General features: G+C 45.0%; 1 protein-coding gene across 2 annotated transcripts; it reads left to right on the top strand.

Moving 5' to 3' along the window:
* The first annotated feature begins 721 nt into the window (after positions 1 to 721).
* LOC102710681 (phospholipid-transporting ATPase 1-like) lies at positions 722 to 16,472 on the top strand. 2 transcript variants are annotated; one of them, XM_040522060.1, is made up of 7 exons: positions 722 to 2,288; positions 4,033 to 4,369; positions 14,186 to 14,870; positions 14,951 to 15,074; positions 15,156 to 15,375; positions 15,451 to 15,909; positions 15,996 to 16,472. In XM_040522060.1, exons 1-7 carry the CDS (start codon positions 722 to 724, stop codon positions 16,204 to 16,206), a joined length of 3,603 nt encoding a protein of 1,200 aa, XP_040377994.1. In that variant the 3' UTR covers positions 16,207 to 16,472. The 2 variants fall into 2 exon arrangements, with proteins under 2 accessions (XP_040377994.1, XP_040377995.1); XM_040522061.1 differs by lacking the exons at positions 722 to 2,288; positions 4,033 to 4,369 and adding exons at positions 11,453 to 13,339; positions 13,433 to 13,739.
* The last annotated feature ends 1,300 nt before the right edge of the window (positions 16,473 to 17,772 follow it).

Genomic DNA, 17,772 nt, shown 5'->3' with positions numbered 1-17,772 from the left:
AGAAGGATTAGCAAATTATTGTAAATCTTCTCCTACCAACCGTCATAAGTATTGATACACTCGTGACATTTTCTACAAAGTTCATGGTAAAAAAACACCCTTTTGTTTCGGATAGCTTCTCCAGAAAAATGGCTGGTTTTATTAGATGTCAGACATGACGGAGGTTTTCAGTAAGTTCAACAAATAGAATTGCCAAAAAGGAAAACAGGAATGGTAGGCTACTATAATGTACACAGTAGCTTAGTATTAAGAAAGCACCGAAGGGAGGAATTCGATCAAACATCTGAACAAACCGTGTTGGTTCGTGCAAACAGCCACGAATTCCCTTCTCGCGCGGTCGATCCAGCCCGTGTAACTGTGTCTGAAGTTAAACCCGTGAACTCGGTCCATGCGCGGCCAGCGGCGGCGCCAAAATCAAACGCTGACACCTTCCGGTCCAATCGGTGCACCCGCCATCATCCACTGACTTCCTTTTTTCTGTGTTCCATGCCATGGCATCTGTCCGTCGGCGTAGCCATCAGCAACCTCACCACCCTCTCTGCTCGGGACGACCAAGCGATTGATCCCTCCAAAAACTTAGCCACGCGCTCTCTTGTAAGCTTCAGTGCAGCGACAGGTTTTGTGATGATCCCTCCTTGCTAAAAACCCAATCTTTCTTGCCAGTAGGTGCCAGTGCGAAGTGCCAAGCATGCCACAGGAAGCGACGCCGGGTGAAGAAGCCATGGACGTGCCGACCAGGCTGCCGGACCCGGTGCCGTCGCCGATCCTGAGGCACTCGCCGTCGTCGGGGTCGGCGATGTCGCGGTCGCTGCGGTCCTTGGCTGACATGCCGTCGGTCACGTTCGCGGCCGACATGAGGTCGGGCTCCACGGCCGAGTCCACCGCGTCGTCCTTCGAGAGCTTCCGGCGCGCCGGGTCGCGGACACCGGGCGCCGTCGCGCGGCTGCCCACGAGGCGATCCGCGTCCGAGCGCGCCGGCTCGCAGCGCGACCTCCGCGACGAGGACGCCCGGTTCGTGTACATCAACGACGCCGCGCGCACTAACGCGCCGCCGGCGAGGTTCCCGGACAACTCCGTGCGGACGACCAAGTACTCCATCCTCACCTTCATCCCGCGCAACCTCTACGAGCAGTTCCACCGGGTGGCCTACGTGTACTTCCTCATCCTTGCAGCGCTTAACCAGGTGCCGCAGCTCGGTGTGTTCTCGCCGGTGGCGTCCGTCCTGCCACTGGCCTTCGTGCTCGGCGTCACGGCCGTCAAGGACGCGTACGAGGACTGGCGGCGGCACCGGTCAGACAAGAACGAGAACAACCGCACGGCGTCGGTGCTGGTCGACGGCGTGTTCCAGCCGAAGCCGTGGAAGGAGATACAGGTGGGCGACCTGGTGCGCGTGGTGGCCAACGAGACACTACCGTGCGACATGGTGCTGGTGTCGACAAGCGACCCAACCGGCGTTGCCTACGTCCAGACCATCAACCTCGACGGCGAGTCCAACCTCAAGACGCGGTACGCCAAGCAGGAGACCATGTCGACGCCGACGGAGGCGCTCGCCGGGCTCATCAAGTGCGAGAAGCCCAACCGCAACATCTACGGCTTCCTCGCCACCGTCGACCTCGACGGCCGCCGGGCCGTCTCCCTCGGCACATCCAACATCATGCTCCGCGGTTGCGAGCTCAAGAACACGGCCTGGGCAATCGGCGTCGCAGTCTACACCGGCCGGGACACCAAGGTCATGCTCAACAACTCCGGCGCCCCCTCCAAACGCAGCCGCCTGGAGACGCACACGAACCGCGAGACCATCGTGCTCGCCGTCGTCCTCACCATCCTCTGCACCCTTGTCTCGCTCCTCGCCGGCATCTGGCTGAGCGATCACCGCGACAAGCTCGGCGTCATCCCCTTCTTCCGCAAGTACGACTTCTCCGATCCCAACGAGGTCGACAACTACAAGTGGTACGGCAGGGGCGCAGAGGTGACGTTCACATTCATGATGGCGGTGATCCAGTTCCAGGTGATGATCCCCATCGCGCTCTTCATCTCCATGGAGCTCGTCAGGGTCGGGCAGTCCTACTTCATGGTCCAGGACAAGCACATGTTCGACGACAAGACGCAGGCCAGGTTCCAATGCCGGGCGCTCAACATCAACGAGGACCTGGGACAGATCAAGTACGTCTTCTCCGACAAGACCGGCACGCTCACCGAGAACCGCATGGAGTTCCGGTGCGCCAGCGTGCACGGCGGCGACTTCAGCGAGACCGTCGGCGGCGCGGCGGACGGCCATGCCGTGACCGGTAAGTAACTTTCAATTTATTCGGTTGGAAATCAACGCTAAGGGCTTGTTCCTAAAATTTTTTCCAAAAACATCATATCGAATTTTTGGACACCTAAATAAAGCATTAAACATAAATGAACTAAAAAACTAATTACATAGTTATAGAAGAAATCTTGAGACAAATCTTTTGAGCCTAATTAATCCATAATTAGTCATAAGTGCTACAGTAAACAACATGTGCTAATGTCGGATTAATTAGACTCAAAAGATTTGTCTCGCGGTTTTTAGACTAGCCGTGAAATTTGTTTTTTCATCCGTGTCCAAAACCCCTTTCGACATCCAATCAAACATTTAACGTGACACTTCTCCCAAAAATTTTCTCAATCTAAACACCATCTAAGCTCGGCTGACTGGTCATCGATTTACAGCGGCTAGCCATTTTAGGTAGCACACCTGGACTGACAGATAAAATTAGTCGTAGAAATGGCACTTGTCAGTTGCATCCCCAGAGACGAAACCCCTAATGGCTCAACCTTGATGTGCTGGTAAGCTGGTTGAAGCTTCTACCAATGCTGACCTAGAACAGAAATTGGCACACCGGTGGACCAAAGCACAACTGGTTTTTGCAGAACTGCACGAGTTGTTTTTTTTGCATAACTGCAATTAAAAGAAAGAATTTAATTCCTATAGAAATGAAGTATATGAAAACTAAAGGAAAATTTTCTTTCCTTCAATTTATTGAAGAGAGAAAACACAGGAAAAATTTATGTAGCATTTCCATTTCTTTATTTTTTTTTCTACATTTATATATTAAAGTTTCTTTAAACCGAATAGACCGTGAAATCATTAGACCGCCTGGTATCCTTGCAGTCTTCCACTGGCATCTTAATACTATTGGTCAATGCATAGTACTATTTGGTACTGTCGAAGTCAAAGCCTTTTCAATAAAGGTGTTGTTTAGATTGAGAAAATTTTTGAGAGAAGTGTCACGTCAAATGTTTTACCGGACGTCGGAATGGGTTTTTGGACACAAATGAAAAAACGAATTTCACGGCTAGCCTAGAAACCGCGAGACGAATCTTTTGAGGCTAATTAATCCGTCGTAGCACATGTTGGTTACTGTAGAACTTATGGCTAATCATGGACTAATTAGGCCTAAAAGATTCGTCTCAAGATTTATTTCATAACTGTGCAATTAGTTTTTGGTTTATCTATATTTAATGTTTTATTTAGGTGTCCAAAAATTCGATGTGATATTTTTTAAAAAAATTTTAGGAACTAACCAAGCCCAAACTTTTCGCCCCTCTTTGATGATTTGATCCCACGAAGAGAAAAGGCCCTTTTTCCCGGCACTTGGACATACGGTGCTCAATGTTGATTCTTTTGTTGCCATTTGACTGTCTTGTTCGTACTGTATCTTGTTTACTCCGGTTAGGATCATCCATCCTAGATGCCATCCTCACCTAATCCAACATTGATCTTGCGTTCTTTAGGGATTCCACTACCAATAACGATGAATCATCATCACCACTCATATCACCAGGTTTCAAGGGCTGACGCAGTAGTTCAATTACCTGGCAAAAATGCAGTACACCTGCTGATGTTAATTAACCCAGTCATCAGAAAGGGGAAAAAAAATGTGGCAGCGCTCAGTCTGGGGGCAAGCCAGCAATGCTGACCGATTCAGCTGCAACTCATCTGAAATTTTAGCTGCAACGATCTTTGTTTCTGAATTATGTCTGGTGTACTTCTGCGTGGTGCAGACGACGGCGTGGTCCTGCGGCCCAAGACGGTGGTCAAGACGGACCCGAAGCTGATGGCCACGCTCAGGGACGGCACCGGCGCCAAGGCCGACGCCGCCCGCGACTTCTTCCTCACGCTGGTCACCTGCAACACCATCGTGCCCATCATCGTGGACGACGACGAGGAGGAGGCCGCCGATGGCGACCCGGCGGCGGCGAGGAGGAGGAGGCTGGTTGAGTACCAGGGCGAGTCCCCCGACGAGCAGGCGCTGGTCTACGCGGCCGCGGCGTACGGCTACACGCTCGTCGAGCGGACCTCCGGGCACATCATCATCGACGTGTTCGGCAACAGGCAAAGGTATGGACGACGACGACCCCATCACCTGCAAATCCTCGCTTCTGCTTGCATTGCATTAATCCTTTTTTTTTCTTCTTGGTGAAATTGCCTTGCTTGATTCTGATTGGATTGCATTGCTTTGGGTGATATCTCTGATTGCTTGCTTGTTTCCTAGCGAGCTAGGATGGCATCTTTTTTTTGTTGCTGTGAGAAGTTGGTTAGGATAATAATAATGGGGTGTGTAGGGTTTATCAACATGGTAGTGAAGAGTGTGAGGCAAGGGGAAAACAACATATCAGGATAAAGTTGTCGCAAATGTCACCAAATCTTGGGCCCTGACGGCTGATGGTTGCATTGTTCTGCATCTGCTCAGCACAGCGGGCTGCCAACTGCTCCACCTTGCTAGTACAAGTCAAAAACATGTGTGGCTGCTGGTTGCTAGTATAACAACAGATCAGGACAAATAAGCTCGTTATTTAGTTAGTACTACTACCGGTTAGGTGTGTCTAGTTTGTATCGTACCGTGGCCTCTTGAGTCTTGACCAATCATATCTGCCGGTTCTAACCCTGGTTCATTGCATACAGTATATATGCACGTACGGCAACCCATTTTTCAGGCCAAAATATTATAGTGTCTCAATTTTCTAAGCGTGATTATGGACAAATTGGGTTTGTCATGGTCGTCGCCGTCACGGAATAGAATTCCATGGGCCATGAACGCTTAGTTAGGGCATGATTGGCCGGCGGCTTGGTTAAATGCACATCCAAAAACGTCTGCTTCCATCAGTAACCTGTAGTTACATCTTATCCTATCTTCGGTTGCTTCCAAGGAAAACCTCGAAGAATATTCAGCAAATGGACTTTTAATCACCCTGACCTACCAACGATGAAAGCTATCGGAATGTTCCCAGATCGTAGCAAAATTCCGAGACCTTTTTAACTATTTAAACACAGTATAAACGCAAACGTTTATGTATTAGCAAAAAATTTCACGAGGATTTTGCAGTAGGCTAACATCAACAATAAATTCCGATATGGAAACGAGAGAATCTGTCATTATGAAAATGAAATTGTACGAACCATCTAGAAGGACAAGAGTTAGGCAAATACAAAAGACTTTAATCAATGCGAGTTGGAGTACTTGTCACGTTGTCCAAGGGTATGAGCGGTAGCGACGAGGGTGCACACCTCTGGCTTACACGTGGGCCCGGCCGCCCAAAACACACGGGATTCATGTGGCATCCACATGTGCACAGTGCACGTATCTTGCTTTCAGCTATGTCCCTCTATCAGAAAGTCAAATACGAGAGGATTTTCTACGTCTTTTGTTTAATCTGTGAGAAGATCGCCGGGGGTGGTACTAGCGGCGTAACGTCATTGCAGAAATCATGCCACCGGTGCCACACATTTTAAATAATAACCAATACTCTAAAAGAATCGCAAATTCTGAACGGAGCCGATGGCGATGCTAGCCGTATCTTCGTAGAAGAATCATAACCCTGATATTGTACACGATTTAACTATAACAACGATTCTAATAATACTAAATCCACAAATTCTGAATGGGTCAATCTAGCACTGCGATGGACGGGCCCACGGACGAGCAAGCACAGTTCTTGGAAAGGCGTACCCTAGTCTTTTTGCTTCTAATTAGTATACAAAATTTAAATTTATAATCTTAATTTTAGAGTTAATTTTAAGTTTTATATTATACATTATTTTTTAGTCTTGATTTTAGATACTATAAACACATATAAAAGTTTTATTTACCAATTATTTTATATTTGTAAATATGTTGTTTGACTTTTTCATTGTAAAAGCCAAAAGATAATAAGAGGAGCCTTGTACATCCTCCTTATCGCTCTCATCTTTCACTATGTCTATACAAGTTTTATTTATAAACTATTATTTATTTATAAGTACGACGATTGACTTTTCACAATCACCTCATGTTTCTATCTGTTTTTTTTTCTTTTCCACGTGATACTATTTTTTCAAAAAAACGGGGAGAAAAAAAAAAGCGGCCATTTGACCAATGCTGGCTGTCAGCAGTGGCCCGGACGGCCAGGATCCTCCCGTGCTGCACAAGCAGCACAACGGCGGGCCGCGTGTCCAGCCGGCCGCCAAACCGGGCGGTGCCACCGAGGAGAGGAGAGGAGAGGCGGCCTCCGAAACTTCCCACATCAACCTCCCTGGACACGGGAGCGTCGCGACTCGCGAGAGCGAGACCCACCTGCCTGCGTGCCTCGCTCTCGGTCTCGGACCCGGCGCGCCACGCCGCGGGTTGCCCGGTTGGGGTGGCTCGCGCGTTTGCTGTTTTCGCCGTGCGCGGCGCGTTTGTTTCACGGTCGCGCGGCGCGGCTGCGACAGGTCCAAGCCAACACGGGGTCGTCCTTGTTACCGTCCCCCATGCATGTAGTGGTGGGCATTAGCGTGCCGTGTAGAACGGAGCACATGGAGTGGGGGGTTTTCACCGCCTCTCGTCTTCTATTTTCCACGCGGCACATTAGCATGTTAGGTATTTTTGCTTTTGCCCGTGTCATCTTAGAAATCTGATCCTTTTGGTTTATTTAGGAAGATCAAACCATGGTGAAAAACACATCGTTAGAAGATTAAGTTAGCAGGTGCTTCTGGTTGATTTAATAAGAAGGCACTTTTTGCGTGTGTTAATTTGGGGTGCAGGTTAGCACGTGTAGTAGGCCTATCTTTTTCCCGCACCTTGGTTCGTTAGTCCGGCGGCCAATAGTTTAACGGGTTTGACCCCGAACTAATCAATCTTGGTTCGACCCCACCACATGATTCTAACCGATCCTTTCCTTGATCATATCCTCCTTGATTATATGATTGTCTTCTAGTACCACGCAATTAGTCAATTCTATACAGCGAAGATATCCCTTAACCTCATCTTTTTTTTAATTGAGGGGATGATGGCTTGGTTTTTCCGTTAAAAAAATTAACTATACATTTGCAAACGAAAAATAATTTGTGAATATAGAATTTCATATATGTATTCATAGTGATCTACAATCCAAGGATAAGAAATAAACTTTAGTGAAAAAAATCTAAAATTAACTTTAAATTTATGGTTGAAAATTTTAAATTTTAGTTTATAAATATAAGTATAAGTACAGCTTCATGGGCAAGAAACCTCATTCACAATAACCAAAATTGACCCAGCAAAATTGTTCGATGCGAGTAGTGCATTGTGACATTCATGGTCAAACAGTTGGTTCGGAGCCTAGAAATGGACGGTTTATGCGGCCTTTTCCTGGAACCACAAAAAGCACCATGGAAGCACCAAGCTGATGATCCCGGTCAGGTTTGTGCATTCGGTATCATATGGTGTGATTAGACGGATACGAACAACTCAGATGAAAATTAAATATAAATTCTTGAATACAAATAAGGATGGAATAAGATAGAACACGAGGAAGAACATATATATTTGTCGCAACAGGATATTCTCTCAAATTGCTTACAGAGATAAAAGTATTCTCGTATAGTTAGCTAATTCTATATAAATACATGTCTAATTTAATTTACACATTTAGCTTTAAATAATGTTAATAAAATGTATTAGTGTTGTCTATTAGAAAGTTAAGAAAATTAGATTAGTTTAGCTAACCAAAAGAAATAGATATATATTTAGTGGATGTCCTTATAATAACATAACCGTATATATCCATATTCATATCTATATTTATTCAAAATAACCATACTTCCATGTTATATTTGTATTTAGGTATAAGAAAAAATTCATATTTATATAGTAGTATAAATTAAGATTATCCGCTCTAAAATATATCAGTATTTATTTTTTCTTAAGGGAACCAAACTATTCACTCTATTATTGAAATATTTTTTTTAAAAAAGAGTACCCTTGTCTAGTTGTCTTCCCCTAGCTACCTACTACTAGCTAGCCCTCGATCGAGTACTCCTCCTGCAAGGACAGATCAAATCCAAGCATAAAATACTATTTCTTTTTTCTTTATATCGAAATGGATTCTTCCAGTCAAATCCACTGTGCGACATGGCGTGGGTCACCCGGCCACGCCCTGCGTCTGGCTTTCAGGGACAAGCGCCTCCCGTTCGACCATCTTTTCCAGGGGTTTCAGCTCCAAATCGAATGGTACCAATTCGAAGCATTTCCGGCTCTGCGCTATGTCCGGCGAGCGTCAGCCACTCAGTGCTATTCACAAATTTATATATATATATAATAAAGAATTAAGAGGCTGACCCGTGCATATTATTTATGGTATAATTTAATTCAGACCGCTAATCTAATTTATTGAGCGGTTGTGATTAAATTATACTACTAACAATTTTAGGTGTAGTAGAATTCTGAGAGAATAATATCGTCTTTTTTACCGTGATAGTAAGTAGGCTTTGCTGGATTTTTTTATCCGTGCATAATGTGATAGAAAATAATAAATACAAATAAAATATTAATCAAAGAATAAAAATACCCTTTTAAATCAATAGACGAGATTAGTTCTACTGGTACTACTATCAAGTAATATGTACCGAAGCGTTGCCCAAGAATTAAATATTAGTTGATAAGAACGTAAATAAAAAGAAACACAATAATGTATAAGATATAATTTTTAACCATATTCGAATCACATTCATATGTTGAGAATATTGAGAGATAAGTGATATTAACAAAATATGAATTAGTAGAGTTTGGTGGTATAAGTTAGAGTTTGTGTCGAATATGTGTGGCTTGTAATCAGCGTTTCGAAGAGTAGGCGGGTCCGAACCTCATTAATAAATATTGTGTCTCTATATCGTGGTCATGATTCGATATTATATAATAATCGTTTCCGCGTTTAGCAACCGAAGTTGATTTTGGGCCGAATTTCTAAATGTAGGAATATTATTTATTTTAAAGATATAAGGTGAAGTATACAGTAATACAGAACTAATGACTCTGACTAAGTATAAACAGAGCTCGCACGTCCGCGTTGCGTATCCTAGAACAGCTTAACATGCTTCTGCCAGCATGCTACTATAGTGGCATGGCGCACGCAGTGTCGTCACCCGCGTGAGCTTCTAGAAGGACACGGCCGATGGGCGATGGCTCGTCGATGTTTCAGGGGAAGTTAGCTCAATGTCAACTCTGCGTAGGACAGTAATTAGATTATGATGGCGTTGACCGGCGGCTTATCGAATGATTATTTACCCCTGCACAGTCATCCTGGAGCAGAGTAGTTACCTTCGTGCCAAAGATTCTACCGGGCTAAAAAAATCGTCATGTTTTATAATATTAAACACCCCCCACTTGTTAGTTTGGCGTGATTGAAAAATGTTAGTAGTATTGGATTGCCTTGATTCGAATTGAAACGCTGAAAGGGGTGGTTAGTCTTGGCGGAGCGGAAGTCAATAGGTCAGAGATGGTGTTTAGTGATTGCCGTGCAAGTAATGCGAAAGTGCCTTTTGAATTCTACTATTCAAGTCTTTCGGATATTTGGTTGGGATTAGAAACTCAAAGTCATTATAAAAAGGAAAACAAATCAATACATTGGACAGATTTCAAACCCTCTATTTTCAGCATGGCTTCAAGTCCCTAGCCCCACCTAGAAAACTAAAAAAACTGAAATATATTTAAAAAAACATTAAGAGAAGTTATATAGAGAAAGAGGAATCGTAAGGCTTAAATAGCTTAGGCGCAAATAGAGATAAAAAACACAGTGGATAGATAGATAATGCTCCTACAGTATTCGTCCCTAGACCCATACACCGCTTCTTGAACGACCGACAACAAACAAACAACCACACAAAGTTGTTATTCAGCTTATAAACTGGAAAAAAAAACTTGAAACCTACCTTTAAGTTTTTTCTTTCATAATTTCTTTGCAGTATTTGATTATATATATATATATATATATATATATATATATATATATATATATATATATATATATATATATATATATAAGTACATAATTTAGGCCGTCTTCAAAACAAATGTTAGATCAATCTTATAAGGTGCATGCAAAATGAAATGGCCACTAGAACACCATAAATTAAGTATAAGCTATTTGTGTAGAAATGTTTTTTAAACACAATGTTTAACCGTTTAAACAACGTGATCAAGATAGATAAATCAGTTAAACGAAACACCGCCTTATAATTAGCACAATTTTTCACTCTAATATTTTCGTTTCTACTTATAGATCAAAATTTAAATTTCTAACTTTAAATTATAGTTGATTCTGATTTTTTTCATAATAATTTATTTTCTAACCTTAAGTTCTAAACTGCTAAGGACATATAAAAAAACTATTTATAAATTATTTATAATTTAATTTTAACATACTGTTTGACTTTTTAAAAAAACCAAACAATCATCGTTTCAACTAGATAGAAGATAAACTCTATTGGAGGCCCCACCAAAACTGTCAGTGGCCAAAAGAACCATCGTCTGATCGTCTGCGACCCGCTTGGCCTTTTGGAAGCTTCAAGATATCCGCCAAAAGAGCAAAGCCGGCCGGCTAAAACCCAAGTACCACCATGCCGCCCTCCACCGTCCGTCCACTTTGCACGGCACGTTCCCGTCCGTCCGTCCGTTCTTGACCCGCACCACCATGTCCAGATGTACTCCTGCCAGAACTCGATGACAGCCAATTATTAAGCCGCCCCTAAAATTAACTCAACTTCGTAGGATAAATCACTAAAGAATTCAGTCTCTGTTAGCCTCATTCCCTTGTCTCCCTCTGTAAGCCCAACCAGCGCTACGAATCGATTAGAAGCTTCCAGCAGGGCAGAGCATCAAACACATACATATTCATAATAACTCGTCCTAATCCAATCCGTAGACCTTCTCATCTCGCATCATGCCTCACCCAACGACTATTACAATGGAATAATTTGGATTCCTTACGACATAAAGCACAACCATCCTGTATTTTTGTTTTTTGCTTATACTAAATTAAAATTTAATTTTTTAACTTTAAACTCGAAATTAATTTTAGAGTTTGTTTACTGTAGTTTATTTTTAAAATTTAACTTTTAAATCGATAAAGACATATACATACTTATTTATATTTTTTATTTATAAATATATTTTATTTTATTAAAAAACTAAACAATCACGGCCAGGAAGAAACACATACAAGCAAGAGCAAGAGCCCAACGTACAAGTCCAAGGTCCATGCTCATACAAACGGTGCGTTTGTTTTGTCCTCACCGACTCCACTCTGCCAGATTTTAAGCGCCATGACCAAACCATCTCATCCTCTTCTAGTTCTAGCTCTCTCTCTCCCCTTGCTTGCTGCTGCTCTTGTTCATCTTCTGCACCTGGGATAAAAATTTGGCCTTTTTTCTCCTCTGGTAGCCAAACTTTTAATGCATCGCTTGCATTAGTTACTTCCAGGCGTCCACTTCGACCCAACCACCCCCCTCCCGCTTGGTTCGTCGTGGTTGCCAAAGCCCAACTCGTTCTCGTCTCCTCCCCTTCCGTTCCCTCCCCTGTTTCTTGACCCTGATCGGGCTCCCCGTGCTCCCTCCGATCCGGCGGTTGGGATTTGGCGTCGAGGGGCGCGGCGGGGTCGCCATGGCCGGGAACGCGAGCGGCGATTCGTGGTTCTGGGTTTGAGGCAGTGGGCCAGCGGTCGACGCGCGCCGGCCCGCCCGGTATGGCCGAGGACCACCACCACGGGTCGTCGCGGCACATGTCGGCGTCGCAGAAGGAGCTCGGCGACGAGGACGCGCGGGTGGTGCGGGTGGGGGACGCCGAGCGCACCGACGAGAGGATGGAGTTCGCCGGGAACGCCGTGCGGACGGCCAAGTACTCGCCGCTCACGTTCCTGCCGCGCAACCTGTTCGAGCAGTTCCACCGCCTCGCGTACGTCTACTTCCTCGTCATCGCCGTGCTCAACCAGCTCCCCCAGCTCGCCGTGTTCGGGCGCGGCGCGTCGGTCATGCCGCTCGCGTTCGTCCTCATCGTCACGGCCGTCAAGGACGCGTACGAGGACTGGCGGCGGCACCGCTCTGACCGCGCCGAGAACAGCCGCCTCGCCGCCGTGCTCTCCCCTGGCGCGGGCACCCAGTTCGCCCCGACCAAGTGGAAGCACGTCCGCGTCGGCGACGTGGTGCGCGTCTACTCCGACGAGTCCCTCCCGGCGGACATGGTCCTCCTCGCTACCAGCGACCCCACCGGCGTCGCCTACGTGCAGACGCTCAACCTTGACGGCGAGTCAAACCTCAAGACGCGCTACGCGAAACAAGAGACTTTGACCACGCCGCCCGAGCAGCTCACCGGCGCCGTCATCCGCTGTGAGCGCCCGAATCGCAACATCTACGGATTCCAGGCCAACCTCGAGCTCGAAGGGGAGAGCCGCCGGATACCGCTTGGTCCGTCCAACATCGTGCTGCGCGGCTGCGAGCTCAAGAACACGACCTGGGCCATCGGCGTGGTGGTGTACGCGGGGCGCGAGACCAAGGCGATGCTGAACAACGCCGGCTCCCCGACCAAGCGCAGCCGCCTCGAGACGCAGATGAATCGCGAGACGCTCTTCCTCTCCGCCATCCTCGTCGCGCTCTGCTCGCTCGTGGCCGCGCTCTCGGGCGTGTGGTTGCGCACCCACAAGGCCGAGCTCGAGCTGGCGCAGTTCTTCCACAAGAAGGACTATGTGAGTCACGACACGAACGGGAACTACAACTACTACGGCATCGCGGCCCAGATCGTGTTCGTCTTCCTCATGGCGGTCATCGTGTTCCAGATCATGATACCCATCTCGCTCTACATCTCCATGGAGCTTGTCAGGCTCGGTCAGGCCTATTTCATGATCCGGGACACGAACCTGTACGACGCGTCCTCCAACTCGAGGTTCCAGTGTAGGTCTCTCAACATCAACGAGGACCTAGGCCAGGTCAAGTGCGTCTTCTCCGACAAGACCGGCACGCTCACCCAGAATAAGATGGAGTTCCGGTGTGCCAGCATCCAGGGCGTCGATTACAGCGACGTCGCGCGGCAGCAGCCTGTTGGTGGTAGGACTAGATTTCTCCTCTCTTATCCTGAATTCTTTCCATTCGGGGCGGGAGCCATGGATGGGGGAGCTGATAGCTTCTGATTCATGGCAGAGGGCGACCGGATTTGGGCGCCCAAGATGGCGGTGAGCATCGACAGCGAGATCGTGGAGCTGCTGAGGAATGGGGGCGAGACAGAGCAAGGAAGGTACGCACGGGAGTTCTTCCTTGCGCTGGCAACGTGCAACACCATTGTTCCTCTGGTTCTTGATGGCCTGGACCCGAAGAAGAAGGTCGTGGACTACCAGGGCGAGTCGCCGGACGAGCAGGCGCTGGTTTCCGCTGCCGCAGCGTACGGTTTTGTGCTAGTTGAACGAACCTCCGGCCACATTGTCATTGATGTCCTTGGTGAGAAGCAGAGGTATAGATCGAGACACACCCTTGTTGGCGATTAAAAATGTTTGCACTTGTTTGGCGCTTTCGGTTGTGCTCCACTGAGATTAGCAGCATAGAGGAATAGGGACAGAGGGGCGTGCGGTTTTTTACTCTCGTGGTATTGGTAGGACATTTCGCTGTTGGCTCCTGTCTGTTATTAGTTGAAACTTTGTTGGTTTGTGGCTGTTTCTTGCGTTGCTTGCATCCTCTTTTTTGTTTGCTGTGCGTAAGTGACCATGCTATTTGTGGTGGCTCAGTAACTGAATAACTGTAGGAATTGCTTTACTTTAGTTGACTGTCAGACAAGGCGCTCGTTGCTGCAGTGCTGCTCCATTTTGCTCTAGTATCTTTTTGCACACTGTAATTTTCTGTTCTGATAAACATTGGGTTATGAATTTTACTTAATTTTCTTTATGGGACCTTCATGTGCAGATTTGATGTTCTTGGACTTCATGAGTTCGACAGTGACCGAAAGAGGATGTCTGTTATAATTGGTTGTCCTGATAAGACTGTCAAGCTGTTTGTAAAGGGTGCAGATAATTCGATGTTTGGAGTCATTGACAAAACAATGAATCCAGATATTAATCATTCAACCGAGAAGCATCTCCATGCATATTCCTCATTGGGGCTGCGAACGCTTGTTATCGGTATGAGGGAACTTAGCCAAGAAGAGTTTCAGGAGTGGCAAATGGCCTATGAGAAGGCTAGTACTGCACTACTAGGAAGAGGAGGCTTACTCCGTGGTGTGGCTGCCAACATCGAACGAAACCTGCGGTTATTGGGAGCCTCTGGTATTGAGGATAAGCTGCAAGATGGTGTACCCGAGGCAATTGAAAAACTGAGGGAAGCTGGGATTAAGGTTTGGGTCCTAACTGGTGACAAGCAGGAAACTGCAATCTCCATTGGGTTTTCCTGTAAACTTTTGACAAGGGAGATGACGCAGATTGTAATCAACAGTAACTCGAGAGAATCATGCGGAAAGAGTCTAGACGATGCAATTTCAATGGTTAAGAAACTCCGGTCATTATCAACGGACTCACAAGCTAGAGTTCCCCTTGCTTTGATCATTGATGGTAACAGCCTTGTCTACATTTTTGACACAGAACGCGAAGAGAAGGTAATCAATCATATACTGTTTCTGAATCATCCCAGTGAATTCCATCATAATCAGATACTCATGAATTATCAATTTTGTAGCTTTTTGAAGTGGCAATAGCTTGCGATGTTGTTCTATGTTGTCGGGTTGCTCCCCTACAGAAGGCTGGAATTGTCGATCTAATAAAGAAGCGGACAAGTGACATGACTTTGGCTATTGGAGATGGTACAGTTTCTTTTTCAGCTATTCAGGAATTATTTGATTTTACTACATTTTTTTCAATCTGAAAAGAAGTACCCTTTCCAGGTGCAAATGATGTATCCATGATTCAAATGGCTGATGTTGGCATTGGCATCAGTGGGCAAGAAGGCAGGCAAGCTGTTATGGCATCAGATTTTGCCATGGGACAATTCAGATTTTTAGTTCCCTTGTTGTTGGTTCATGGTCATTGGAACTACCAGAGGATGGGCTACATGATCTTATACAACTTCTACAGAAATGCTACTTTTGTATTCGTGCTTTTTTGGTAAGTGCACTCCAATCTTTGCTATGTTTGCTCACCTGCGTTAAGAGTCAAAAATAAACTCCTTAACTACTGCAGGTATGTGCTTCACACTGGTTTCACCTTGACAACAGCAATAACTGAGTGGAGCAGTGTGTTATATTCTGTGATCTATACTGCTGTCCCAACTATTGTTGTTGCGATTCTTGACAAGGATTTGAGTCGGAGGACATTGTTGAAATACCCCCAACTCTATGGTGCGGGACAGCGTGAGGAGAGTTACAACCTAAGGCTGTTCATATTTTTCATGATCGACTCCATCTGGCAGAGCCTCGCAATTTTCTTTATCCCTTACCTTGCATACAGAAAGAGTACAATTGACAGTGCCAGCCTGGGAGACCTCTGGACACTGGCTGTTGTCATTCTTGTGAACATTCACCTTGCAATGGATGTTATCAGATGGAACTGGATCACGCATGCAGCAATATGGGGCAGTATAGTCGCAACGCTGATTTGTGTCATGGTCATAGACTCCATACCAATATTGCCTGGTTTCTGGTATGGCGCTCTTTCATACTATTTGTTGGTATTTTTTTTTTCGGGAAGAACAATACCTCGTTGCTGACCATGCATTTGTATGACAGGGCAATATACAAGGTGATGGGAACTGGATTGTTTTGGGCATTGCTGCTCGCGGTAATTGTGGTTGGAATGATTCCTCATTTTGTCGCCAAGGCCATAAGGGAGCATTTCCTTCCCAACGATATTCAGATTGCGAGAGAAATGGAGAAATATCAAGATTCTCATGATGTTACTCATCCAGAAGTTCAGATGAGTACAATGGCTCGAGCTTAGGTTAGGGTCCACATAGTGATCTTTTTGTTCATTCAGATAGGATAGCTCTACACTTTTCTTTGGTTCTTTTTACTGTGTGTATACTAGGCAATTCTTTCTGTAGTAAGCACATTTCTTGCTGCTTGCTACCTTGTCGGCTATCCAAAGGATAGGTTCTTTCTTGTAACCCATGCTGTGTATCCGCCTGCCAAATTTTGTTGATTTATACGGAAAGGAAATCATACAGAAGTGAAATCATACAGGAGTTAACTGTACATTTTCAGAAAGTGGCACTCTTGATTCTACAAGACTGCAGGAACACACTTGCGGATACGGACCCTTGTTTGTCTTACGATGGTTTCAGATATTGATTCCGTAATCCCAGAAAAACGATATTATCTCCGCAAGGATTTATTGACTGACGAGCAACTGAGCAACAAGCTCAGAGGTGATTGTTTCGGGTATATATTTAAACATAAAATAATTTATAAATAATACTTTTATATATGTTTACTTAGTGATTTAAAAGTCAAAACTGGAAAAATAAACTTTTTAGTGAAAAAACATTAAAATCATCTTTAATTTAAGATTAAAAGTTCAAGTTTTGGCTCATAAGCATGAGCGAAAAGACAGTGTCGGTAATTGGTCATATATATATATATATATATATATATATATATATAAAGTGCTGATCTATAAGGGGTAATCCACGTGCGTTGCGTTAACTGTAGAGTTCAACTTCACGATAAAATCATCAAGGCTGCAACGCTGTTTCTTTCTTTTGACAAGTTTCAGGCTACCAACACAGCCTGCTTAAATAACGTTTGAGCAAGTCAAGAGACACTTGATTAGCTACCTTATACACGTAACAACGAACAAAAGAGGCTTTAAAATTCTCTTAGATCGGTGTCGCTAGGCCAACTGGCTAGTATTATTATGTAACCGAGCTAATTGCCTCTTTAATTTATCAGATAAGTTACAGACTTTCAGAATTTAGTATACCCAAGTTTGTTAAGTTTAAGCAGATGGGCAGACGGTTAAACTCCACAATGGCACCCTAATAAATGCATCATATCAACAAACATGTAATATAAAACATTCCCAACCATTCACCCGCCTGGATTCGATCATGTTGGGCGCTTAGAGCACATAGCCATACTAAATATTTCGGGGATCATAATAAAGCTTCCTCTAAGATGCACCTAGTCACATCTAGAGAAGAAAACTGTTCGGAATCTTTTCGGATTCTGGACCAGTTTTCGAAAACGGAAATTATCGGTCAAATTTTTTCGGAATTTATCAGAAATGGAAATGGATTCGGAATTTTTTCTTGGAAACGGAAACGGGAAGGGCACTATCCGTCGGAAATCGGAACCGGTCGAAAACTTTCCAGAATTTTTTTCGAAATTTTTCTGCAGACCTATATGACATAAATTCACAATATCAACCCAACTGGCTCACCCCCTTCAGCTAGCCTTAAGTCCTTAATCAAAACATATATACAAACACTTTATTTTGTAACAACTTGTATGATGCACACTTTATTTCATAATATGATAGTGAACTTTTATAACATGTGATTTGCAC

This window comes from Oryza brachyantha, chromosome 3 (assembly GCF_000231095.2).
Source record: "Oryza brachyantha chromosome 3, ObraRS2, whole genome shotgun sequence".
NCBI classification, from domain to species: Eukaryota; Viridiplantae; Streptophyta; class Magnoliopsida; order Poales; family Poaceae; genus Oryza; species Oryza brachyantha.
Note: the sequence above shows the minus strand (reverse complement) of the source record. Positions and strands in the feature narration are given on the sequence as shown.

Bases quoted from the DNA above. Each gene is read 5' to 3' on its own strand.
- LOC102710681 (XM_040522060.1), top strand. From the start codon at position 722: ATGGACGTGCCGACCAGGCTGCCGGACCCGGTGCCGTCGCCGATCCTG. The intron at 15,075-15,155 runs GTACAGTTTCTT...TACCCTTTCCAG, and splicing joins GACTTTGGCTATTGGAGATG to GTGCAAATGATGTATCCATG. The intron at 15,376-15,450 runs GTAAGTGCACTC...TAACTACTGCAG, and splicing joins TTTGTATTCGTGCTTTTTTG to GTATGTGCTTCACACTGGTT.